The sequence below is a fragment of the Polyodon spathula genome, chromosome 9 (assembly GCF_017654505.1).
Source record: "Polyodon spathula isolate WHYD16114869_AA chromosome 9, ASM1765450v1, whole genome shotgun sequence".
Lineage (NCBI taxonomy): Eukaryota > Metazoa > Chordata > Actinopteri > Acipenseriformes > Polyodontidae > Polyodon > Polyodon spathula.
The window spans coordinates 40,820,632-40,848,378 of record NC_054542.1 but is presented as its reverse complement, the minus strand read 5'-3'; the positions used below and the strand labels follow the sequence as shown (position 1 = coordinate 40,848,378).

The 27,747-nt window shown below is 38.8% G+C and overlaps 1 protein-coding gene across 1 annotated transcript; it reads left to right on the top strand.

The window, feature by feature from the left end:
- Positions 1 to 444: 444 nt before the first annotated feature.
- Positions 445 to 27,179, top strand: LOC121321098 (interphotoreceptor matrix proteoglycan 2-like). The gene is made up of 15 exons (XM_041260005.1): positions 445 to 694; positions 3,422 to 3,588; positions 10,434 to 10,595; positions 11,500 to 11,558; positions 12,287 to 12,307; positions 13,074 to 13,327; positions 17,575 to 17,769; positions 18,046 to 20,624; positions 21,403 to 21,622; positions 22,645 to 22,855; positions 23,398 to 23,586; positions 24,454 to 24,676; positions 25,118 to 25,197; positions 25,879 to 25,947; positions 26,584 to 27,179. Exons 1-14 carry the CDS (start codon positions 445 to 447, stop codon positions 25,916 to 25,918), a joined length of 4,650 nt encoding a protein of 1,549 aa, XP_041115939.1. The 3' UTR covers positions 25,919 to 25,947; positions 26,584 to 27,179.
- The last annotated feature ends 568 nt before the right edge of the window (positions 27,180 to 27,747 follow it).

Genomic DNA, 27,747 nt, shown 5'->3' with positions numbered 1-27,747 from the left:
AATAGATAGGCGATGCTTTATGAACAAGTGCATTAAGCCACTTTATCTTTCATCATCTTCTGTTTATTTATTTTTTCAGGATACAAAATGTTGGATTTTTACTGGAAAAGTTTTCTGAGTGTCTTAATTTTCATCTTAACGAGAGGAAATCATCAAGCCAGCACGGGTATTATTATTATTATTATTATTATTATTATTATTATTATTATTATTATTATTATTATTATTTATTATTTAATAGGTGTGGGTCTACGTATATGCAGTATTATATATTAAAAACACGTTAGATTGTTTTAAAGCTGTAACCTATTGTCAAAGAATACAAATTAATCGTGTTTACATGGACCACAGTCCAGTTTTATAACATCACTTTGAAAATTAAACACAATGCAGTAATTTGTACTTTGGCATGATGACTATATAAATGCTCTCCTAGACTATGCAATGATCTATTCATCTGTTTCAGACACCAGCCCGGGAATACCTGTACAACAGGCACAGCATGGACAGCTCCAGTTGACAGGAATTTTGGAAGGACTTGTTCCATTCCCTGGTTTAAAAGCCACTACGGTGAATAAAAGTGCAAATCCCAGAAGGAAACGCAACGTGTTGTTTCCCAGTGGAGTTAAAGTTTGTCCGCATGAAACTGTTCAACAGGCAATAACAAACCATTTGAAATATTTCAAACTCGGAGGTAAGGGACCAATGCATCTTTTTTTTTGTTGTTGTACAAAATACAATCAATATGGTTAAGATCCTTTGGGGAGATTTGAATCCAAAACCTCTCGATTTATTTATCTTTAAAATTGAATGTAGACCAGTCTGGTTTGCAATGCAATGACATGTGGTACAGGACATGACGATATTATGTGGTTGACGTTGCAAATCCTACAAAACGACACACATACTACATTACTAAGGGAGCACTTAAAATAAGTAACCCACAGTTAGCGTGTTTAAATACTTCATGTATGTAAATTGATTCTTGCATCATCATGTGATTAACTGACTGTTGTAGATAGTGTATTTGTACAATAGGTTTAGGCCTATAAACATTGTTATAGGCCTATATTGTAAACTCATCAATGGAACAGTATCTTAAACTCGGCAATGTAATTTACAACACATTGGAAATTATGTATGTATTACATAATATTATAACTAGGAGCAACAAAGAGATATTGCCAGAATCCTCCCACTGAAAGTATTGCATTGTTCTTTTGTCTATTTATTTTTTTATTTAAAAAGTATAAACAAGCAGGTCCTTGATTTATAAAGAATGCAGTCTTTATTGGTAAGTTAAAGATCAACAATTTGATATGGGCAGTTAAATGGATGTCTTTATTATTGTTTTCTATTAAAGCAAATTTTATGGTCCCATGTTTAGTTATTGTGGCTCCAAGAAACTTTCAGGGTGCTTTGAGGTCCTTTAACAGGAAATGTTGGGAAGAAACAGTAGAGCCGACTGAGGAAATGGTTTTCAGAATGGTTGGTTTTGAGTGAGCTGTTTAGTGTGACGTCACTAGAGTGCACTCCAGTGGCTGAGAATGAAGTTCATTGTTGGCTGGAGCCCTGACATCAGTCAATAGGTGGAAGAGATAAAGCTGATATAAAGGTGCTGGGATAGGGCAGAGTGTTTGGAGGTGAGGATGAACAAGCTATGTCACAGTCAATGCTTTAAGAACTGTATCTTTCCACAGTTAGAAATTGTTATTAACCTTTCTGCAGCTCCAAGCTTCCTGCAATATTTTCTTAAATTGACAAATACTTAAATAGATTAAATATAACTAGGGTAATTGCACTCAACTTAATCATTTAGAAACAGTTTTATAAAATGCAGATCATTTTCCCATTCTCTTTCCCATATGCTACCAGTATATAGCTAATAAAAAGCTTATTTTGTACTGAAAGTAAAATTGTTCTTTTAGGTATAGTCAGGTACACCTGTAAGTATGTGCTCGAGCTACAGGGCTAGTTAATTGTTCTGATATTGTGGGTATAGAGCAGTATCCCCCCCCCCCCCCCCCCCCCCCACACACACACAAATGAAATGGTGCAGGGAATGTGTGTCTTTGTAAAGTAACCTAAAGCTTTCCTTGGTTTAAGTATTTAATATGCTTTACCGTATCCTCTTGGGTCCCTCTATTATAAGAAGAACTGACTTTAATAGTGAAAAATGAGGCCCTGGAGCAGAGGGGCAGTGAAATAGATCTCTCTTTTCCGCCTGAACAAATGAGCTGTGAGAAGTTAAGCACGAGGGATTCACAAACAAAAGTCTTTTGAAACTGTGCTGAATTTCAGTAATACAAACTGCTATATCATTTTATTTGGTGTTAGATTTCACCTCTAAATGGGTGATGTTATTTTCATTCATAAACCGTACAATGCATAATTTGTCAGGTGGGAGAACCTGGAATGAGTGATGTTTAAATGGTTACTATGTCCCAGCAACAAAAGAACTACTGTCTGTGATTGTCATATAGGAATCAGAAATGGATGTGTCCATTTAATTGATCCAGGGACTGCTTAAAGGTTACCATAAGGAGGACATTTGCCCATTAACCCCAGCGAGCCTCACTGTGCACCAGTCATAATTTCATTTAATTAGGAATTAGCCCAACCATGATCCAGCCTCACATTTCTAGTGGCATATGCTGTGAGACAAGAGTAGATGAGCAGGGATTTGAACCCACAACCGCAATATAATACCAATGAAGTGTAGGTGCTGGTAGCGTCAGACATGTGATAGAGTAGTTTCAAAAGTGCAAACCAAGGGACCTATTTTGATGAAAGTGCAAAGGCAAATTATCAGCAGCTACCAACACCAACAAGGCACGAAACCCGACCCACAAGCAGATGAGAAATTGAAGCATATTCAGAAGCTATTGTAAATAAAGATCAGTATATTAGTTCTAGAAACAAAATTGTTATCCCTCTTCTGTAATTATAAGATCTGATACCTTTTTGTTTACACATGAACCCCTGGTTATAAGAATACGACAAGTGATCTGGTACAGACAACATGCTATTCTGAATGGTGTATACCTGTCTGTATTCACTGTCTTCTCTTATCTGAACAAAGAAGACTATGCGGTGACCTGATTCAAGCATTCTGAATTCTAAAAGGTATTGACAATGTCGACCCAAGGGACTTTTTCAACCTGAAAAAAGAAACAAGGACCAGGGGTCACAAATGGAGATTCGAGAATTGGGCAATCAGAACAGAAAATAGGAGGCACTTTTTTACACAGAGAATTGTGAGGGTCTGGAACCAACTCCCCAGTAATGTTGTTGATACCCTGGGATCCTTCAAGAAGCTGCTTGAACAGATTCTGGGATCAATAAGCTACTAACAACCAAACCTGCAAGATGGGCCGAATGGGCTCCTCTCATTTGTAAACGTTCTTATGTTCTTATCTAGTGTGCCAAGAAACTGTGTGGGAGGCGTTTAAGATCTTCTGGGACCGACTGCCTGAATGGGATGAGTACCGGCGCTGGACGAAGCTCTGTGAGGACGGGACCATGAGCGTGTTTGAAATCGGCACCAGCTTCAGTCAGTCTGAGGAGCATCTTCTTCTGGTCCGGAACGTAAGTTTACTTGCCACTATTCTCCATGGTTTACTATAGATGAATTAGAATTATACTCTGTATTTCATTTAGAATTTCTGTAGTATGGGTTTTCAGTCGAGTTCAAAGTGTTTCCAAGATTCTGAGTAATAATGTAAGGATGTAACATACATGGCATCCTCTGTGCATTAATAAAGGCATATGTGCATCTATATCTTCTGGCTGGTTCATACATTTTAAAGTTAAACAAAAAATATGAAAATAGTGCTTTGTATATGCGAATGTATGTAGTTAAATTAAGTCCAATTAAATTCTCTACACATTAGTAATGCTCATTTATTTTTTTCAGCAATTGTCGTTGATATCACAAAACAGGTGAGGAGAGCCCTATATTTGCTCTTTTCCAATAATTGTACTTACCCCGGCAGTGTAATTGAGATTTATTTCAATGTGCTGTCTTTCACCCAGCCCTTGCCCTGATGCTTCCTGCAGGTATGTGAGCCTGACTTTATTTGTTTGTTTTGTTTTTGTGGTTTTAAATGGCATAGATGTCTGTAGTAGCAAAACCAAAAGTAATGCTTTTTTATTAATCCCTTATGTGTATGTAGTAGAGGGTGTTTGACAGTGGCCAAGACAGAGCCATGAGCACAACATAACTGAAAGGCTTTGATTGAATTTATTTCATTTAGAATACAGAACTGATGAAATTCAACAGACATAAAATTGTAATGGTTCTGGCAAGGAATGCACTTTAACCATAGATCAAACCACGTGAACATCAAGCATATTTTAGACTTTTCCAATATCAGATCAAATCTTGAATCCAATATCTAGCATCGTATTTGTCCTTCGATAAACAATACGTCCAATGATCGGCATGGAAAGGATTTCTATCTTACCTTAATACTCTACGCCCCTGCAGTGCTCCAGAGTTCACCCCCTCCTCCCCAGCCTCCAGAGCCTAGCCTCCCCAGAGGTCCTGGCCCCTGGCACAGCAGCAGACACGTGACCTATATTGAAGGGGTTTCTTTTAGATCATTCTTAAAAGTTGGAGTAATGGATTTGTTTATGAAGTACGTGAAAGAAAAACAAATTCCATTAACAAAAGCTCTCAGAAAAATGCAAGTCTGCGTTGTGGGAATCACTTGTTATTGTGGACAAAGAAGGAAAACAAGTTTTGCAAAACCCAAATTTTACATGTCAATTCCATTTGCTCTTGTGTTAAGTTTGTAACACAATCACACATTTACGAGATCATACTTCAGTTCATTTGATTTTCAGATAATGTGTTTATCTTTGCATCTTTTACACAAACATATATTTAATTTTACAGTCCTCTTTGTAGATTAATGGTGGAATAAACACTGTCTGTAGTTCAGCCAGATTTCCAGGTTGAGTAGAAAAAAACACTGCTTTAATACTGTATCTAGTCAGTGCACATACTGAGCTGGGGAAAGGAAAAGCGTGCCTCTGTTTTTTCGGGCCGGGTCAGATCTGGGTCTAATAACGAGAATTTTACATTGGGTTGGGTCCTGTAAATAATTGTTGGTTCGTGGTCGGGTTGATTAATTTGGACCTGTGAAAACCTCCAAATACAGGTGCATTAATGGCATGTAGTTACGTTGTAGTTACGCTGTAGTTACCGTGTATAAATATGTACTTCATGCATTCGGTGATTGTGAGTATGGAACTCGATACATGAACAAGACGTGTAACAGGGTGGAGGCAGGGTGCGAGCCACAAAACCCAGCAAGAGACCATCTAAACCACTTTGCAACAGAGCCAGGCTTCTCTGCAAGTGTAATTATAGAGCTTTTAACCTCTCACAGACAAAGGTTCAGGAAAATGTGGAACAGCAGTCCATACACAACCCTGTCCATTACACATATCTTCAATAAAGTTAATTTCCTGATCATATCATTTTGTTGTAAGTACAGGTATTACATATTGTGACCAATGTGTAAATACAGTGTAGCTGCAGTGTAGTTAATGTACCTGTATTTTAAAGTCTACAGTATCCTCACTTTCTGTAGAACCATATTCTTGTACAGGTCTGTCTGAATAAGTCAAGATGACAAAATATTAAGTAGGAAAGAAAGAATGAATCTGACAGAAAAAGTGGATGAAGAAAAAGGACTTTATATAAATAGAGAGAGAGAGACTGAATGGAATGCAACCAAGTTTAAACTTTTCAGATGGTAGACGTCAGAACTTTAATCCAGTCAACTGGGATCTACGAGGCTCACCTCTATCTGACTGCAACTTATTTATAGGTTAATGCTAATTGATATCCTCCTGAAAGACAAAAACCTACTGCGGTACTTGATTATAGAATCTATGCATTTATACTCCTTCCTGTTTCTGCCACCCTTTTGTGTAATCTCCAGTCATCCCACTAACCTGTGGCATCACTTGTGCAGGTAGGAAAAAAGAGTTAACATCTGGCACACAGAGTTCGCACTGTCGATCCAGCCCCTCAATAGATTCTTGTAGACCAATCCCATTGCACCATGTACAGTGGTAGCCAAAACCAGCTATAAAAATGTCAGAATACGGCGCGGTACTCTCTGCGGTAAAACTGCGCCATGTGCCTTTTAGAAACACTCTGACAAAATGCATGAGTGGCCTCAGTGCTTCATGCTGGTTTGTTTAATGCACTTTCTGCTCCCATTTTCCACCTGTAGTCAGAGGATTGCAAAACTGTGACATGTTTGCATTGTCACACAATGCCAGTATCGGGACAGGTGAATGGCTATCACTGTACAGTGGGGAAATTCACAATGTCGTTCACTCAAAAGAGTAAAGAGAAAAACTCCCTTTGAAGAGTCATTTAATTCAAGGGCTCTTACGTCTGTTTGTAGTTTTGTAACATTAAAGAGTATTTTTCTCTTTTTAGAGAAACAATGTGCACAAGGACACTTTGTAGTGGAAGGGTTTGTGAATTTCCTCCCACGGCCTAAATATGTGCTTGACAGTTACAGCTGTGGCTCGTTTCAGCTTTAAACAGGGTATATGTAGAACTATTAATAATTAGAGAAGGTTGATTATTACTCTACATTTCACCTGTGGGAAAATGATCCTCATCCCTTCAGGGCTTTCTCTACCACATATATACACACACACACACACACACACACACACACATATATATATCTATATATATCCCCATGTGTTTTCTGGGTGGACAATGTTCAATATAATCATCTCTTTATTATTAAAGGACATTATGACCTCTGGCTACTTTTTAACATGTGAAATGTAATAAAAATAACAACAACACAAATAGTCTGTATCTCAACACTATACTTTAAATTTATTAATAAACCTTGTAAATGAATCCAGGGTAGTCTTTCTAAAAGTGGGCATATGTACATTCCTGTTTTTGGAAACCTTGCCTCAACTCTTTTGGATAAAATTGATAAAAACTTAAGCGTATTCTAAAATACTTTTGGAATATGCTCATAATAACAGTGTTGCCCTGGAAAGCCCCTATCAGACCACCACAGCATTACCAGCTATGACAAGAAAATGAATTTGAAACAAATTTCACTGTGATTCAGTATGCCAAAATGTGAAAATGTTGCCATTGCGATACCATTCTACCATTGATCCTTACCTTTGTAACTGCCCCTGGGTTACCATTGCACCTTAGTATAGAGCCCCATTGCGTTGCCATTGTAGTGTCACTGCACTGTTATTGAAATCACTTGCTCAGGGCTTTCAGGAGCTTAGGAGTGCTTTCAGCATGCTTGCCTATGCTTTCTACCATGCTTAAGCTTGGTTTTAAATGTTTTATTTATTATTGCCGTGATGTACAGTAGAATGGCAGAGGCATGGAGCGTCAGACAGAAAATCATGTCATGTCATCTACAGTGGCTGCAATGCAGTTTGCTCTTTGATAGGAAGTCACAGTTGAATGGTGAAGTAGTACAACAGACATCAATCCTTCAGGGTGTGTTTGGAAAATTACCACAATTACAGTACATCCCAGGCTGAGTTACTCCTGGCTTTAGATCCCAACCTGAATTATGAAACAAGCTAAGATGCTCACAGAACCGCCTGTCAGCTATTGAAGTTCATAAAAAAAAAAGATAAATCTGTTGCAAAGTAAAATGTTGGAAATGCATGACCTACATTTCCTATCACAAAACAATTTTGTTCCTTGGTTCATAATTAGTTTGAAAGTCCTCGAGTGGACAGTTTTTTTTTACATTCAGATGAAATCAGAATCCAGAGATCTGATTGTAGTATCACAGGTTTGTTTCTAGAATATTAAATATTGAATGGGCTACAAATAATTCCTAACCTCACAATAAGCCCCCTAGTGGTGACTAAAGAAAGTGACACATTTTTGTTTGCACCCTGAATAGGCCCAATGTTTTTTTTCTCTTTCCAGCACACATCCAACAGCCTCTGCGGCTGAACATGACAATACTACTCAAAGAGGTTGGTGCAAATCTTTTGTTTATTTATAACTTTATTCCACTACAGGTGATCCCAATAGGTTGCTATGATATATTTCCAGTCAAAGTGACAGAGCGTTAGCGCATTCATGGAAAATTTGTCTAGTGAGTGGTCTTGGGTAAACCCCAATAGATTTCCATATAAGAAATGTTTAAGAAAGCACTATTTTTTCACAGAAAAAAATGCTTATTTTACTGTATTTATTGGTCTAAACATAGCGTGGTGCAGCCTGTGCAGTGTGTTCAATCACTGACCAGAAGCAAACTGCCAGGTTCCTCAATGCAATGGAACAGGCAGTGCATCAATAAGGAAAACGTTTGCTGGATTTATTTTTAAGTGATATAAAATATGTATGTTTACTCTGTTCTTTCAGAAATGGGAATTTTCACAGGGAACTACATATTACATGGTAATAGGCACATTTCACAGAAATCTTTGATAACTGTGAACAATATATAGAACTAATTAGTTATAGCGGGGTTGTCTTTTTGCAAAGTAAGTGCTGAAAGAGTGTATATGTATATATATATTTTCTAGTGCCCAAACTGAGTCTTCTCATTTCTGAGCTCTTAAGCACTAGGCCATCTCTGGTCATATATCTTGAGCAATCCCATTTCTGACAGTGGATTTCCTGGAGTCCAGCAGCTATGGCTGACGGAAATAGTTTGTAATCCGGATTAGCGACACTCTCTTGTTGTCGGTGCTGCAGGGTTTGCCTAGCCTGCAGAATGGAGGCGGCTAATAACTTCATGTTTCACCTCAGAGCATTGAGAACAGACCCTCATTTATGGGTCCAGTTATAACCAGGCTGGATGATAAACAAGCTTGAAGAAGCTGTTATAAAAAATAAAAAAAAATTAAAGTGGTTCTAACTAACAGAATAATTTTAGAAATGCTATCTGTAATGCACATGCAATAACTATATAAGTCTCACGTGTGCAATTTGAAAAGAAGCACATGTTATACCAAGAGTGTACTTTCAATGTAAAGAAAGCCCTGAGGGGTGATGACCATTATTCCTCAGGTGAAATGACCCAGGAAGTGCAAGATAATCTGAAAGAATATTTGGCAAAAAGAACCTCGGGTAGTACCACATTTCATGCTTCAAAATGAAAACACATGTTTGCTAAAACACGTTCTTATTTACAAACTACACATTTAAGACCCATATTGTGAATGGTTGTGCAAGATAGGGAACATGTATTGAACTATTTTGTTAGCTGCAATCGCTTGACTATAAACTGTCTAAATCCGATTTTCTATAAAGGAAGTGACTAAATCACGCAACTTAAACGTGTTAGTAATTGTAACACTATTTTCTGTCATAGCATATATCAGTTCAATGAGACAAGGCTGTTTCATTTAAGTCCAATGGCAAGTTATAATAAAATAAATAAATTCACTTGCTTTACAAACAAAGGCAACATATTTGTTTTTACGAGACAGTTCTCAATACGTATTTAGTAACAAAGGTGGACAATCACCCCAGCCAACAAAACAGTATTTGTTTTTCTAGTCAACAAAGGCCCTTAGATCTCAGTCCAGCAAACGCAGCTGAACTAGAAGCAACTGTCTCTTTGGATTTAATGATTCAGTTGGGTGTATCACTACCAGCTCCACTATAATGTGTTTCTGCCCCCAGACGCAGCAGCAAATGTTTCAATCCCGGTGGTCTCCGTTGAAGCAATCCTGCCCAGTGAAGACACTGTAAATGAGGAAAGTAGTGTAAGCATCTGGTTTCATTCTTCATTGACCTTTGTCTAACCATGCAGTTAATGCAATGTAGGAATGGACACACATTTATATGTCAAGTGTGTGGTCACTTTATTAGGACCTGTGCCTAATATAGGGTGGCCCTACCGTTTTGCCCTGCTCACATGACACAATATGGCATAAACTCCACAATATCCTGAAAGGTGTCACCTGGGACATCATTAATATTTCCCCCAGTTGGTGAAGAGAGGTAGGCAGAGGAGCGTGATGATAGATATTCCGTTCAAGCTGGATTAAGATCTGGGGATTTTGGTGTCTGAGGCAGATACCCGGAGTCTGTTCCATTTGTGCAGAATTCTGGCATTATTGTCATGAGAATGGTCGTTGTCACTAGGATACAAGTGTGGCATTGTTGGGGGGACTGGATTGCAGCATTGCTTAAGTAAACTATGACGTTCATACCAGCAGAACGTTCCCCATCACCAGGGTGACGCCAAATCCAATTAGGTAGACAAACAGTTTACCAGCTGGGTCAAAATAAAGTTCCAGCCATAGCAATAGCATTAGATAATGGATATTATTCAATCTTCAAACAAACCAAACAGGACAGTGACTTCTTCCCTGGACCTTGAAGAACAGCCTGTGATCCAGTATGAGGTTCTCCTTGCTGATTCTTGTCCTCTTCTCAGATCACAAACGAGATCGAAGATGTCACAGAGAGGCCAGTGAGGCCAGTTGCAGAGCAGGTGGTGGAGCTCAGTATTCAGCTGACAGGAGAGAGTTACAGCGAGGATCTGGAGAACCCTGACAGCGTCCGCTTCCAGGAACTCACTAAGCACTTCATCTACGAGGTACAGCTTCGCATAAACCCCAAATACTTACAAAACTTATTAAGGGTTTTCAGTCTCAATATTGAGATATTTCAACCATCAGCATATTATTTACCATATTACAAAGTGCAGTTTATAGTTGAACCTGCCTGGTCTGACACTAATAAAGAATAGTCCCATTGCAAACCAATGGTAGGCTATATAGAGACTTTAAAAACCAAAATAACCTTTCCCTTCAGGTTATACAGTATCATACTTGTAATGATTCTGAGGGGTTGCTTTAATATTGAGTTTTAATAATTTTTCTAATGGGACTAATGAATCCCAGGTTATGTTATGCTCAGGCAAAGCAAAAAAGAAAATTCTTTATTATGGTTCATTGAGGACATGGGGAAAAAAAAAAGTATAAAGTATAGGTTCTTAGATATTTTATCTCGTAATCTCGACATGGTTAGATATAGAAAGATCCAGATCGCTGGATATTTTAGAAAAAAATAAATAGAGTAGAATTCAAAAATGATTGAAGAATCAAAGGTAAGTGTTGATATGATGTGTGTCCCAGTGAACAGAGGGTTTGGGTTTTCAATCAGCACACCCACAAGGATGAAGGGAGGATCCAGGGGTATATAAGACTACTGGGAAAGAAGAAGACCCCGGCTCTTTAGACAGCACAACCTGTTTGGAAAGTCATCGAATGATGATGTGATGAGGAAATGCAGAACTGAGCATGCTGCTCCTTCAGGGTTCTTGTGAGAATCTGAGCCGGGATTTGTGCGCACAGCAGGCCAGAATCATTCATGTCAGTCACATCTGCACAGAGCTGTTTGTGAGAGTATTGTGAGTCGTGCAATTATTGGGAACTTCTACAAACTAATGGGTTTTAAACAATAGTCAAATGTTTCCTTTTTTTTTTTCTTCTTCTCAGATTCAAAATGCGTTTCAAAGGTTGCCAGGGTTCAAGAGTGTGAATGTGATTGAATTTAGGTAAGGGATTTTCAATCACCTAGGAACGGCATTTAAGTTAAACGTGAAACAAATATTTGAGTCCTCAACTTCTAGCAGCAGTGTCATGAAATTAAAAAAGCCACTGGTGAGCTATTTAGTTAGTCTGTGTATTTCAAGATCACATCAAAACTAAACAAAATACTGGTCACTAGTCCAGATATGAAATTTAACAGTACTTAGCAGGATTCCAGAAAATCCAGTGTTAACCCCCCCCCCCTCCTTTTCGTTGTTAACATCCTGGCAACTTTTTACACTTAGAACTTTAAAGTCTGTTTCAAAGATTTTTTCGAGGTCTGTCCTCTAAATCACGATAAAAAAAAAAAAAAAAAAAAAAGCCATTAAAAAATAAACATAACAAAAAGTGCTCTGGCTTTTCTGTTCCGTACCACATCGTGGCTCGTTATTGCTGTGTTACCTGTTCGACAGTGTGGCCAATAATCCTTACAAAATTGAAAAGAGCTTTGAAACAGACTTTAAAGTTCTAAGTGTGAAAATTGGCCAGGATGTTAACAATAAAAAGAAAAATGACAGGTATGTTATTTAAACAGCTGTAACAACACGGGGGGACGTGTAACGCTGTATTTTCTGTTACTTACTCTTTAAGGTCCAATGAATATGTGTCTACTTCTGATTAAGTGAAAGTACATCTTGCATGTTGCATGTATATGGTTTGTTTTATAGTTATTCTTTCTTTCTATTCTTTAAAGGCAGACACAGGACCCAGAGAGGTAAGACAGACACTTGGATGAAGCTCATTTGTAACAGGCGATTACTTGCAATGAGAAAGCACAATGAGCAAACAACACAATCAAGCATCCTCTTGTGAAGCGTGTTGTGCTTCGCAATACTGAAAATCGCTTTTTTGGGATTTATGTTAACGAGTTGTGTTATCACAAATGAACCTCGCAACACAACTTCTAATCATTTGCTGAACCTACAATTGCTAATAAAGTTTGGATGTTGGGCAATATTTAAAAAAAAAAAAAATTTCAAAATCCAGAAATGAGAATACATGTTGCCTGAGTGAGACGGAAGCGAAGCTGAATCTCCTGGAGAAAGCTGCAGTAAATACATTAAGAAGGATAACCATGTAATAGGCCTAATATTTATTTAGTTATAAAATGAATGCTGAATAAGATGTGTAATAAAGTGCCAGTGCAGCTTTTCTTCAGTTCAGATACTGTATCAAAAGGGAAAGACAGAAATGGAAGTTGGACTGAGCAATTAAACAACACTGTTACTGTATTTACGGTAGAAATATTGCATGAAACTCTAGTATAGGGAATTGGGGGACATGCTGTAGGAGTATTATAATTGAGAACCTTATAGCAAGGGAGCGCTGTACCTCAAACATTGATTTCTGACACATTGGCAACTTATTAGTTAACTTACTTAGAAATCAACTTCTGCAAAATCAACCCAGAGGTAGGCCATAAAACAAATAAGAAGAGCGCATTCAAATGTAATTTCCTGTTTCTGTGATGTGTCTCACAGTGTTAATGCAGTGGTGGTACATTATGGAGTGATCTTTGAAGTGGGTACTGGGGGAATCAGCAACGAGACCCTGGACTTTATTAACCTGCACTCCAACAAGGTAGAGGAGCCCTACCCAGAGCCAGAAGAGAGCCCCACTGTGGTTTACACCGTCACTGACCTCCGCAATTACATCGCTGAGGCCCTCAGGAAGGAAACCATTATTGGAAATGCAACTTTAGCTGTGGATCTGGACTCTCTTCAGCTTGCAAATGGTAAAGGTCCTTATCGTACTGTAAGGTGAAGTCCTTTCAAGCATGGTGGGATGAGTGAACCCTTTTAGGATACTGGTGTGCATATATTATAGAGAGTCATCTTGTTACCATCTTGTTTATTTTATACATTCTGGCCATGGTATGGATGGACCCTAATAAAGAAAGTGTGTTGCTATCTTGCCAGTGTAAATGGGGAGGTGGAACTATTATGTTAGCATTGAAAATTGCATTATTCAAACATCTGCTCACAGTAACAGCTGTTCAGAATGACTGAGAAAAAAAAAGATAATGCAATTGGAGCCATCGCTCTTGCAACCATGTCGGATTTCTTCTAGATTCCAGAAGCATAAATGAAAGATTACTTACTTGCCCCTTTGTGTGTTTGGCTCCCAGAGGATGGATCTCTTAAGGATTCAGAAACCACAGGCCCAACAGAAGTACTACCAGAAAGAATGGTGAGTGATCTCCAAGTAGGCCTGTGCTCAATAGGATAGACAAAGGGCTGGTGCTTTAACTTACTTGGAAACAAGTGGAATATCTAAAAAAAGACATCTAACCTTTATTATAAGCACGTATTTATAAGCGCAGTGTAATGCGCATGTTTCCATGAATAACAGGTATCTAAGGAGTGTAAGGAGCTTTGTGGTACAAACACGAGGAGGCAGTGCAGAAGGTTGTTTGTTTGGGCCTGTGACTGGGTAGCTGTGTGGTGATGTCAGGCCAGAAGCAGGAACAGAACACAGGCAAGGTACTGCAATGCAAAAAGTGTGGCTTGCGCCGTTTATTTAAATGACAAAAATTAATAAAATATTTAAACAAAACACACTGCTCACAGAGTGAAAATAAAAATTTAAACAAAAACAAATCTCTAACACAAAATACAACAAAACCCAGATCAGGCTGGGCAAACGCCTTCACTGATCCTGTACTTTCGTTTCTTTTTCTCCTCTCCCGCTCCCGTTTCTACTCCAAACACCCACCCTGAATGCAGAGAGCTGCAGGCTTTTATGCAGGTGACCATCTCCAAACTGACAATAAATTAAATAATTAATTAAATAGGGAGATGGCCACCTTCTGCACGAGTTTTTTAATGTGGACTGGTCTTCCCATCCACTCTGCAACACCATACAAAAACAAAACATACGGCTATGCCGTCACATACATTTTTAAATAAATACAAATAAACAATAACATGGCTTTTGCCGTCATTGAAATGCATAATAAATCATAATAATAATTATAACAATAATTATAATAATACAAAACAAATATGCTTTATAGGAGCAGGGCTTAGCCCTGCCCCCTTCTCATGTACAAGGTTCCTAGCCCTGTTACAGGACCCTTGCAATCTCAGTCAAATAAAATAAATATCTGAATTCCATTTATTATATATCTGGCAACAATCTCAGCTGAAGTAAGTTGTTATTCTCTTGTCATGGCAACGGCTTTTTACTGCCTTTCAAATTCTCGGTTTGGTAGGCCAGTCATGCAAAATGTCACGAGTGAGTCACTCGTCGTTCAGTCCACCTTTATGACCTTTATTATGGTAAATGGCATCACCAGTGGAAGAACAATTACTGTAGGGGACCAGCTTTATGAAGCTGCCTGGCACAGTTTCTTCAGTACATTTGTAACTGGGGATGAGAGTGGTCTCGGTTTTACAGAGAAATTGAAAAACATCAAAGATTTTGATAGTGTGGTATAAACATTTTAAATACATTTGCAGTAAACCTATTTATTACAGAGTCAAATATCTCAATATCTTAAGTGAATTTGTCAACATAATGCACACAAGTACACTATATATACAGGAATATATAAATATAAAATAACAAAGGATTTTATTAATTAGTTAGCCTTCAAGGCTTTGTATTTACCTAGTACACATGCCAGCCTCCATACTGTTTCTGTGTACTTGAAAGTGGAATGGGTTGCTTTATAAACAGACATTGAATAAAATATTCAATGTTATTGCTGTCATCAAGGCACTCTTGGAAAACAGATGTTAGCTCTGAAGGTTTTTACCAGAAAGATAAATCATTTTGTAAATCAGCAAAAGTGGTTGTAGAGTTGTTGCCTTAAGCTTCAGAACTCAGGAAACAGGGGCTTTATTGAGAGTATTCAACAGCTTCTATGTTGTGACATAAGGAAATGCTTACACAGCTAAAGACATTAAGGGATTCTTGCCAAATCCCCCTGAAATGGCCACCTGTGGATTCTAAAGGGCACTGTGTGGAACAAAGAGAAAATACAACTGATTAAAAAATTCTTTCCACATACTTCCCAATTTCCAAATCATATAAAGCACTGCTATGAATTCAGCTATCAGGCATGCTTTATATTAGGAATAAGGTCAGCCAAACTGTTAACCTAACCAATTCGTGTCAGTCATTAGAGGAAGATAATTATGCTTTTCTCTTAAAGGCAGAATATTTTGCTTGTATTATTTTGTCACAGGTTTCATTTAAATGGACATTGATAGATGAATGGCTACCTTTGAATGTAAACACCAATCTCTCTTTCCTACGTTCACCTGAAGAAGAGACCTTGAGGTCTTGAAAGCTTGTGATTAGTTATTATTTAGTTAGTCCAATAAAATGTATCACATCTCCTTCTTTTTGTCTATTTAAATGGACCAAATTCCATGATCAACCCCATGTTAAACAGTGTGTGAATGCAATACCCAAAGATCATGTTATGCAACATCCACTCACTTTGTCGAGGTGTCGGAAGAGGGCTTACGCTATTCTTAACCAGGGTTAAACTGTATGACTCTCGGCTTCAGAGAAAGTTTGTTACTTTCTGAATATAGTTCCCAGCATAATTCAGGAACTAGACGTCTACACAATGGCCAAAAGGTTTGCATGACCCTATAGAATTAAGGGTACTCCAGTTTCCTCCCACAGTCCAAAGACATGCTGACTAGGTGAATTGGCCTCTCTAAATTGCCCCTTAGTTGCCCTGAGATGGACTGGCATCCTGTCCAGAGTGTAGTCCTGTGTCTACTGGGTTAGGTCCCAGCTCACCGCAATGCTCTAAAGGATTAATCGAGTTTACCCAAAATGTACAGCAAACAGCAAATGCTATTTGTCCCATATATAAACGGGTGCCCAAAATAAGCCTAGATGATATAAGTGGTAGATACTGTGCTATTATGGCTTCCAGTAGAGTTTTGCGATATGCCTTTGTAGTTTCATTGATTTACTTGATGTCAAATAAAAGATCTAAATCGTGTTCATGTTGTTCTCTTTTAATTGCATTTCAATCCAAAAATTTTAGGTGATGCAAAACTTTTGTCCATAGCAGTATTGCTCATGTAAAGTTACAGCCTCGATTGTCTTGCAGTGTTATAGCCCCTTAAACATCATTTACCAGTATACTCATCATGCTGTTCTTTGTGAGGGTTGTGGGGCTGGTGAGGGGTTTAAGAAGAGAAATTGAGATCCAAATCGCAATGTCTTCATGGACAAAGGGCAGTGGAATTGACCAAAATTGTCTGTCCTAATTTATGTACTCATGATAAAATGCTTTGATGTAGGCAACTCAGTTGCAAATGCTATGTGCTCCGTAATAGAGTTTAAAATTGAACAACATTGGACATTTAAGGTGTTTTATACATTATAATGTCTTAAACAGAAATGTGTACGATAAGATAAAAGAACAAATGCACATTTTAGAGCTTCAGTGATGATATCAGCTAGACCATTGTATTATTCTAGCAGTGAACAAAATGCTTCCATTCTTCTGGTAGGAATCTGTTCTTATATTTCTGATGTTCATTTTGTACATGCTCCTATTGTTTTACTAATGCAACTTTGCTTGTTAGAGGTTTTTAAAACTATGATTAACCTTTGCAAGCTGTTGAAAATTGCCATATTGCTTTTATCTGTTCATGTTTGTGACCCAGCAATGTCTTTGTAGTCGGGGACAGGGGCAGACAAAGGAAACCCTTTGGAAGATTCATTCACCAATGTCCTAGCTTTGATCAACAGCCTGTATGAAAGAGCAGAGGCATATGACATAAATCTGTGGTGTACCATTTCTGCACTATGTAATTTGTAAATGCTGAACATATATATATATATATATATATATATATATATATATATATATATATATATATATATATATATATATTTATTTATTTTTTGTATTTTAGGAGAATATTCTGGGATCCGAGAGACCTCCTAATGGCTCTTCTTTGGAACTGAACAAAAACAACATATTTGTGAATGGTTACACCACAGGTGACATCCACTTTGACAATATGCACGCCAATGACCTGTGGGTGGAGTCACATACTTCTTTTGCTGATAAGAATGATGTCATAGTGCTGGAGGAGAGCCCCACTTCTGCATCCCCGTTACTCACAGACCCAATTACCACAGAGCCCACCTCAGGAGTAGACAGTTCTGTCATTACATCCCGGCCAGGCACAGAGGGTAAGGAGGGCTTTCTTGAAATATCATTTCATTTATTACAGGGCATCACCACTAGCATCCATGACACTTCCAAAGAACTGGCTTATTGTAGGGCTGCTGTAGGGATTAGCATGCAAATTCTGACAATGTCTTCAAAATGTAGAAAAGTTATGATGTGTTTATGAAAGATAAAACAAACCATTATATGTTTGTTATAAATAAATACATTTGATTTGTTTTTATAATCATTATAAGCATTATTCCCTGGCCTAAGCTCTGCTTTTATCTTTTTTGTAGATTCTGAGAATATAGAAGAAGAGGGCTTCCTGTTTATTCTGAAGACACCCACATCCAGTCCAGAGAAGGTAACCCCAAACACTGTGCTCAACATTGAACATCCAACCACTGTTGCTCCATCTCCTGCAACTACCCAAGCTGAAGGACTAGCTGTACCCACATCCGTGACAGGAACCCTGGTAACAGTAGCTCCGGAAAGTGGATTAAGTGAAGGGGCAGAAATCACAGGGTCCTATACCCATACTGCCCTTCCAAACCAGAAACCAGAGGTTCTGCTAAATATAGCAGATGAGATTCCCCTACCTGACAGCACACATTCCACAACAAAACCTGCCTCTGAAAGTGAAAGTGACACTGAAAGTAACACAGACGTACCAGCCATTGTGTCACCCTCACCAGATCCTCCCACATCTTCGTCAGTCGACAAAGCTTTGATTGTTACAACAGAAAGACCAGTGGTGGTCTCTCTGTCACAATATTCCACCACACCTTTTTCTTCAGATGAAGCTTTAGCAGTTGAAACAGAAAGTCCAGTCATAGTGTCTTCATTGCAAGATCCTACCACACCTTCTTCAATGAATGAAGCATTAGAAGTTGAAACTGAAAGTCCAGTCATGGTGTCCCTATCTGACCATCCTACCACGCCTTCTTTATCAGATGAAGCTTTGGTAGTTGCAACAGAAAGTCCAGTCATGATGTCTATGTCTCAAGATCCTATCACACCTTTATCATTTGATGAAGCTTTACTAGCAACAACAGAAAAGACAGCCATTCCAAGCAATCAGTTAGTTGAAGAAGGATCTGGTTCTGGGTTCTTCCACTCTGGACAAGAGCCGGGCCCTGATGTTTGGCCTTGGGTTCCTGTGACACCTGACCTTATTTCCTTGTTAAGTACAAACGAGGAACCCAAAGAGGAGTTCATTCCTGATTACATCATTGATCCCCCAGATTTTGTGGATGAGAATTTTAACGATGTCACGCCAATAACTGATTCATATATTGATTATGAACTGCCAAACATTGTATTTATTGATGACAGAACACTCAGTGAGGACCTAGATATGCAAAAAGAGCTTTTGGACAGAACTATTGCCACTGAGAATATAAGGAATAAGCCTCACTATACCCCCACTGATGTAGCCCCTGTTTTTTTGACAATGGAGACATTAACAGTGGCGCTCTCCATGCAGACCTCAGAGGCCTCTGATAGTTATGACTACTATATGAGTGAGCCAACCATCCCAATCACTGATAATGCTCTCCCTAATGTTCTGGAGGAACACACTACCATAGCTTATGTATTTGAAGGACCATCTACTAGGGGGCAACAATTTGTCACTGTTGGGGATACATTTAGCAATGAGGAATTATTGGAAGTGGTGCCAACAACAGAGCTGACTACTACAGAGAAACTTCCAGCACAGTCAGTCGCCATGGGTCCCATGGTCACCTCACATCCTACTCCAGAGGAACCACTCACAGATCTGTTTAATAGAAAGGAGGAAGAAACAAATTCACCCACTCTTACCCAACCAGTTACAGAGACATCTACATTAGGGATATACATGGGAAACACAATTACAGAAACATTCACAGCTGGGGAAGCCATTGTAGGACAGAGCACAAAGGAGCAACCTCTCATAGCGCCATTCAATGGAGATGAAGACCAAGGCGAACAGGTCACAGTCACAGAATCACCCGTAACAGGCAATCCCACCATCGATATCTCAAAAGAAAATCAACCAGCATTGGATTTGTCTGACGCGCATACTCTTGCTGTAGACTTGACAAGCAAAGAGACACCAGTCATGGAGTTATTTAGCACTGTACAACCCACCACAGAGTCCCCCAAAGATGAATCACTTTTCACTAAACACTCAGCCATTCCACCACCAAATGTAGAATCTGCTACCATGCTGCCTGTGCTAACGGAACCGGCAGCTACATTCCAGTACGTACCTGAACAAACCTCACTGTTCATACCAGATGAAATGCCTACAGCAGATATTGTGTTTGTGGAAATTGCAAATGAGCCAGAGGACATTACTGAGCAACTCGATGTAGCTCATACCCCTAGCCATCCTGTGACAGAAATTTCCATTCATAAAGATGACAGCAATGAAGTGTATCCATTTACTACAATGTCTCCCTTGCTGCAGTCAACTACTGAACCCACTGGTGACCTAATGGTAATATCAGTGTCATCTACTAAGAATCCCACCCAGCCACAGCTACCAGTGATTCCTGATGAAAATGAGGATATCGGTACGGCAGTGCTGGGAATACAGACATACAGACCAGCAAGACAAGACATTACTGACCTTGATCACCCTGACCTGGTCTACCACCACACTGGGGTTAGTCTTATAGAGGAGGAGAGCAGTGGGAAAACAGCAGTTAATGTACATGCTACAGACATGGCAAGTGTGGCCAAGTCTACAAATGGAAACATTACTCTGCCAACACGGGCGCTGGTGGTTTTCTTCAGCCTTAGAGTGACGAACATGATGTTCTCTGAAGATCTGTTTAATAAAAGCTCTCCTGAGTACAAAGCTCTTGAGCAACGATTCCTGGAACTGGTAAGTTAACATCTGCAGCAATGTCTGTCCACATTTAACTGATCAAGTTTATGAAATCTCATCAACAGCCCTTATGTAAACTATTTCTGTGCTTGGTATCTGTCTTTCCATGATGTAACCCCGTCTGTATTTCTGAGGCGTCTCTTCAACAGCTATAAATCAGCTGCAGACTATTTAGGAAGAAAACCTCCAGTAAATGGCTGAGTGCATCTGTATTCAATCAAATATGGGCAGTTTTGGGATAAGTGATTATTATGCTTTTCAACGTTTTTATATACTCAGGATAGACCAAAGTTAGATACAGCATACCGCATCAATTAGTGAGGGAGGCCCTGCAAAATGAACAGATGTGAGGCCTGCAGCACAAGAAGCCCCATGGGGGTTTAAACCAGTATGCTCAAGACTCAGTGTCTTTTAGTAGCAATTAATTGTTTGCTCAGTAAAACATGAGAAACCCATACCCTTTTCTTTATTGCCCTATGTCCTTAATAGTTGTTTGTACAGTATGGTTGCCTTACTTATATGAAGTCTGTATTGTTCTAATAAATATAGCCCAGACTCTTCTGGAAATGGGATATACAGATACAGATATTTTGTGTTTAAGATTACAGTTTTCTACTAGAGTTGGGGTTTCAGATGTGTATTCCACGTTTGCTGCAGTGCTTTTAATGGGAACGTGGTTAACATAAACTGTTTTTGTTATCAAAGGTTTAATAATTGTTAATTCTTGAGAAAACATGGGCTTTTTAAAACTACAAACCATTTGTTTGCTGCACAGCTGGTTCCTTACCTGCAGTCCAACCTCACCAACTTCCAAAACCTTGAGATCCTCAACTTCAGGAATGGCAGCATAGTAGTGAACAGTCGAATGAAGTTTGCTAAGCGGGTACCCCGCAACGTTACAAATGCAGTCTACGTAATTCTGGAGGATTTCTGCAATACTGCCTATCAAACCATGAACCTTGCCATTGACAAATACTCCCTGGATGTGGAGTCGGGTAATACTCACTTCTGTTATCTTAACATTGAAAGGTGTATGCTGCGGCTTGGTTGCTCAACTGCCATGACAGTTTATTGTGATAAAACAGGTATTTTATGTAATGTAAGACTATGCTTTGCAAGCTGACTGTTATCCAATATAGCATTGCTTGTAGATGATTGACTTGTTGTGATGATATGAAATGACAAGCTTACTGATTAATACATTGGATTCCATACAACAATTTTATAGCTATTTATCTATTACTGCTTTGTTTAAAAAAAGTGTTTGTTTGTTTATTTGTTTATTTATTATGTATTATTCCAACCATAAATGTTTGCACTTACCAAATTCATTGGCACTCAAAATTAACACCCCATTTTACAGACAACTAACAGCTAAATGGAACAGAAATAAGGTTCTGCCTTTTTGCATACAATGTTCTCATTACCTTCTGGACATGCTCATTTTTGTTTTCCAATGCCTACACAGAAATATACATGTTGACATGCATACATATCAAATTATAACAACATGACCTTCACGTGTTAACAGTTTTTCATGTGTATTGGGCAGGCAGGTGAATCATGTTCAGGTTAATTTTGAGCCATAGTTTAAGTAGTTCAGCTGAATGGATAATACCTAAGCTGTCTGAGGTATACATATAAAGGCAGATTGCACGAGTAAAGGTGTCTGTGTATTTATTCAGTACATACAGAAGAATTGTTTTGTAATCATAGTAAGTACAATGCAAACCATTAGACGTTTCTAAAAACTATATTGTAGAAATCAAGCCTGCTTCCAATTGGTATCCCCAGTGGCTCAGCCAGTAAAGGTACTGTACCATGTGCAAGGTGAGTCATACTATCAGGAACTTGCTGATGTGAATCCTACCGAAGCTCCTTGCCTCTTCCCCGACCCCTTGTGACACTAGCAGCATGCAAATTCTTTATTGAAGACTTGAGACTGCTCTAGACTTAGTATAGGTCCGAACTCACATATCCCGCCTACATCAAATAAACCATTTGCTTTTGTTTGTAGGATATCAGGCTGACCCGTGTAAGTTCCAGGCCTGCAATGAGTTCTCCCAGTGCTCAGTAAACCGCTGGTCGGGGGATGCGGAGTGCGTCTGCAACATTGGCTATTTTAGCGTCGATGGGCTGCCTTGTCAGAGTATCTGCGAGCTTCAACCGGACTTCTGTCTGAATGATGGAAAATGTGACATCATCCCAGGCCAAGGAGCAATCTGCAGGTACTCTTTTACCTTTACCTTTGATTTTTAACTAAGTACATTTAATCAATTTTATTTGGGATACGCCTGCAGAGGCATTATAATTATCTTTTGGTTTGCTTGGTTTCTAAATCCCTGTCATTAGGACAGCCTTACGTGCAGTCAAGGTCTTGAGATATGACATGACCTAATCTAAATCTCTGCCAAAAGAAATTTCCCTGTGCACAGTACAATTAGCGCTGGTGTGCAAATGATGCCTGCATCAAAGCAGACAGAATGCATTGCCTACCATGTGTATGCAGTTAACACTTCCAGACATCCCTATAACTAAATAATCCTAATTATGGACTGGAGTGCACTGTTCACAAAGCCTTAACCCTCATGAGAGTAATTTAAAGAATGTTTTTTTTTATAATATCTGATTTCATTTAGTCTATGAAAAACAGACTTTAATGCATAACATCTCATGAGTTAAAACTTGTGAAGAGAGCCCCTGTCTTGAAAAGATAATTGGGGGATTTTTATATTGTTGTTGCATTTTATGTCTTTTTTTCTGTGGTCAGGTGCCGTGTTGGTGAGAACTGGTGGTACCGCGGCGAGCACTGTGAGGAGTACGTCTCTGAGCCCCTGGTGGTGGGGATTGCCATTGCCTCGGTGGCTGGCTTCTTGCTGGTCGCTTCTGCTGTCATCTTTTTCTTGTCTAGGACCCTGCGTGACCAGTACAGCAAGAATGACATAGAGGAGCCTGTCGGGTGAGCAGTTTTAAAAAGCGCTTTTCAACCAAGAAAAGGGGGCACAGATCCTCACAGTACAACACTCTTCTTATGTCTGTTTGACTGTCCACCCATCCATTTAAAGATGATTATACAGGGTAACATGTGCAATCAATGCATTTTTGTTGGCAAGAACAGCTGTATTATTATGGTTATACATTATTATACCAGAAATACATTCCAAAGAGGCCGACAGTCATTAGTTCTATTCATTTTAGTATATTGATTTTCTCTTAGATTCTGACTGCTCCACAGATAACAGAGCTGACACTGCCCTTGCACAGCAGAAGAATGTAAGCTATTTTCCAAGCTGTAGTGGAAGTACCTGTGATCAGCCAGGGATTAACTAGATCAGCAATTGGTGATGGAATAGCCTGGGCTTCTATTTTAGTTAAACTGATATCTAAGTCATCTGACGCCAAAGCTGTTTGGAAGGTTAAGACTCAAGATTTTAATATTTTATTACTAACCTGTAAGGAGTGCCCCTTCTTATTGGATTGTCCTGATTCTAACTACATGTTGTCTATGCCATGTACTGTTTACATGCAGGTTTGCGTCAGGCTCCCAGGGCAAGATTGTGCACTTGAAGTGGCACAGACTTGTCCGTGGCTCAGGCTCTCCAGATCCTAAATCATATCTATCAGGGAATCTGGGTCTGCCACGCTTTTTAAAAAATCAGTTAGTATAATCTGCTTGAATAATCTATATCTCCTGCCTCTCTCAGTAAATGCATTATACTGTATATAATCTTCAGGATACACTAACAGGATATGTTAATATCAAAACACACAGTTCCTTTTGCTTCTGCTCCCTATATCTACCATTCCCTTTTGCTGAAGCCTTGAGTTTCTCTTGTGTTGGTAACAGGTTCGGAGACAGCCTGGAGTCCATGGAGAAGGCAGTGAAATACAACCCCATGTATGAGAGTGATGCCACCACGGGCTACAGTCACTACTACAGGCGCTACCCGCATATTCCTTCAAACAGCTCAGCAAGTGCTGACGCCTCCACAGACTTCAGCAGCGAGGAGATCCGACACATCTATGAGCATAGCGAGCTCACCAAGGGGGTACTGATCTCAACACAACATTATAAAACGTGTTTTAGTGCACTGCGTTGGCACGGGTTTGTACTGCCCTGAGTCTCCTCGGGTCTATGTGCAACACCAATCTTCACTTCTTGTATGCATGTCGTTCATTTATTTTACAGCTGGCACTGTTCTTTTTAATACAAATTATCTGATTGGGTGAATTTGAGTTTTTAAAAGTGTTTTATCTGTTTGTATTTGCTGGCAAAATTACTAAAGGAGCAATAATCAAGGTTTTAATTTATTTATTTTTTTAAGTGAGCCATCTGTATATTAGTAGAAATGTTAGTCAGTACAATTGGAAAACAAGAGTAAACACCATAGTTATTGCTTTCTTGTGTCCTTGTCCATGTAGGTCACAGCATAAACAGTTTGGCACAAATACACTTCTTTTTTTCATTTTTAATGATTTTTACCCCACAGGAAATTCAGGACAGAATACGAATAATCGAACTGTATGCCAAGGACAGGCAATTTGCTGAGTTTGTACGGCAGCATCAAATGTGAGTTCAGCTTCTGTTTTAAACTTGCATTCACAGCAATTGTTACACTTTCATTTGAACACTGCTATTGTCCAGTTAGCCCAGTAAAATTGTTTAAAAACCAATACAAATCTATACTTTCATTACTGTATTTATAATGGGAGCTGTAAGGGGATTGTTGGCTTGTGTGCAGTGATTTTTGACTTTTAAAGTTTTGGCAGGACAACTTCTCAACACAAACTGTTTTGAAATTGGACCTTTATTGGAATAGGGTCTGGCCACTGGGCTTCTGCAGTGTCTCGTGTATCCACTGTACTTTGCAGCAATTCTGCAAACACAGACATGGTTTATAAATATCCTGGTTTTAATCAAAGGAATGTTTGTGTAAAGAGTAAGCTGTGAGTGTTCTGCCATCAGACCCACCTCTGCATCCCATATAGCAGAAGCTAAAAAAACTTCACAGCGGAACAGTTCAATCTGGAAGTAGTTTAGTTATTATTGAAATCCTGAAATAAACTTAACATAACATTCACACCTACAAAAAACAAATACATACCATGCTGATGCAATGATTTGCTGCTATTATATGTAACAGTTCAGCCATTTGCACCTTTTCTTCCTTTAAATGAGGTACTCTGTCATCTGAAGCAGTCACTGAAGTGTTCCAAATTACGTGAAAAAATTCTTGTCTTGCTTTCACAGTCGGGCTTTGGATGTCAGACGAGGAAGCCCTTCCAGTTAGTAGCTCGGCAAGTAGCTGTACAAAACAAGGTGAGTTGTGTAGCACTTATTGCACAAAATACATGGCATTTCAAAAATACAGAACATGCACTAAAATAACCTTTTGGTACCATATAGGTTTGTCAAGGTTTATCATTGCATGATAATCTGTAAATGCTGGTAACTGTAAACATTAGCTACTGTGGGTAAGTACAAATGAAGCCGAGCAAATAAATGAAGCCTCTTTTAATGTTTAGAAAGCACATGAGCATGTTGGTAATTAATGCATTAACCCCTGGACCAAAACTGTGCAAGATAGAATTTAGGGTGTAGTTAGCTATATAGGCATTTTCAGCTTTTCCATACATGTGTTCATACAACTCAACGAGGAATTTAGCTTCATACTATTAGATGTACCACTGCACTTATTTAGTGAACAAAGGGTATGAATGTGGTTAAATGGACAAACCCCCCCCCCTTAATCTTTCTGCATTCCTTGCTTATTAAAATCACTTATTAATTAAAGAGGATACAATTATATTTTTAGACATACCAAGATATTTATTCAGCAAGAAGCCTGAGTAGGGTAAAATGGACAATGAATTACCCACCATAGTCATTCAGTATTTGTAGTGTATTCTACAGTGATGAACTAACAACACTGTTGATTTTTTCTTTTCCTTGTAGGAAAAATGAGGGGAGGGATGAGCAATGCTGTGTAATGTAATGTTTCTGCTGCCATGACCACCAGATCAAGGCCATTGTTATAGAATGTCTAGCTCTGAAGTGTTTGTGTATTTTGTTCAATTTTGTCCAGTTTTGTCTAAATCCATTAAGAAAAATTGACTAATGTTGCTCACCTGGTGAATGATACAAAAACATTAATGAATTTTATGTATATGTTTTTATTTATGGAGTGAACATGATTTGAATTGCTATTTTTTAAATGTGTGTTATTCGTGCTCTTTAATATTGCAGCCGTTACATTTCTTTTTTATAGTATTTCATGATGGTTTCTACACATGTTGTGTACTTTCCCCCTATTGCAAGACTTCTAGGACATCCCTGCTTTAAAGCATTAGAGGTTAGAAATGGTGGCCCATGTGTGTAAATGATCCTTCATGAGTGCAGCCTGTTAGTGCATTCATCTGGTTCTACAGCAAGAGCTGGCATACTTAGTGTTGGTCTGTCAGGGTCCTCCACAAGGGACAATCTCACCACTACATAAATGGATACCAGTGGATTTGAATCTTGAAAAATTCTTAGCACAAAAGGATTTTAATAATGAAGATCACAATACTACATGGAAGACGGGGGGGGGGGGGGGGGGGGGGGGGGGGGGGTGTGACATTTTCTCTGACGCTCCCAGGTTGGGGGATGGGAATCCGGCAGGGATTGCTTCTCCTCATCACTCAACAGCAAACCCTACTGGACAGACAGTGAGCACATTCAGAGTGGAGAAAAAGCAGGGCTGGTCTCTGTTCTCCGGGATCAGTAGTCCCGTGCACCTACGCTCACATGCCCTAAGAACGTCAAGTGGTGTGTGGGGACTTGCTGCGGTGAAAAAACATAATTGGACATTCTGAATTGGGGGTAAATAAATAAAAATAATAATTGGTCACTTTAAATTAAAAAAAAAAGATATATACATATAAAACAGTTCTTTGGCTAGTGTGAGTAAAAGATAAAACATGCTGGGAACACACGCTTTTATTAAAAAAAACTTACAAACAATTCTAGGAATGTATTGACTGCTCCCTTATAAAACTTTATAAAAGTTTACCATAGTAATCATCATAGTGTAATAAAGCATAAGGAGGCACAGTAAATCACAAGGTGAATCATGGTAAA

What these genes read in the sequence shown, in the direction of transcription:
- LOC121321098 (XM_041260005.1), top strand. Translation starts at nt 445, where the DNA reads ATGATCTATTCATCTGTTTCAGACACCAGCCCGGGAATACCTGTACAA. An exon ending in ATCTTCTTCTGGTCCGGAAC is followed by an intron (nt 3,589 to 10,433) that starts GTAAGTTTACTT and finishes TCCTCTTCTCAG; the next exon opens with ATCACAAACGAGATCGAAGA. An exon ending in TTTGTACGGCAGCATCAAAT is followed by an intron (nt 25,198 to 25,878) that starts GTGAGTTCAGCT and finishes TTGCTTTCACAG; the next exon opens with TCGGGCTTTGGATGTCAGAC.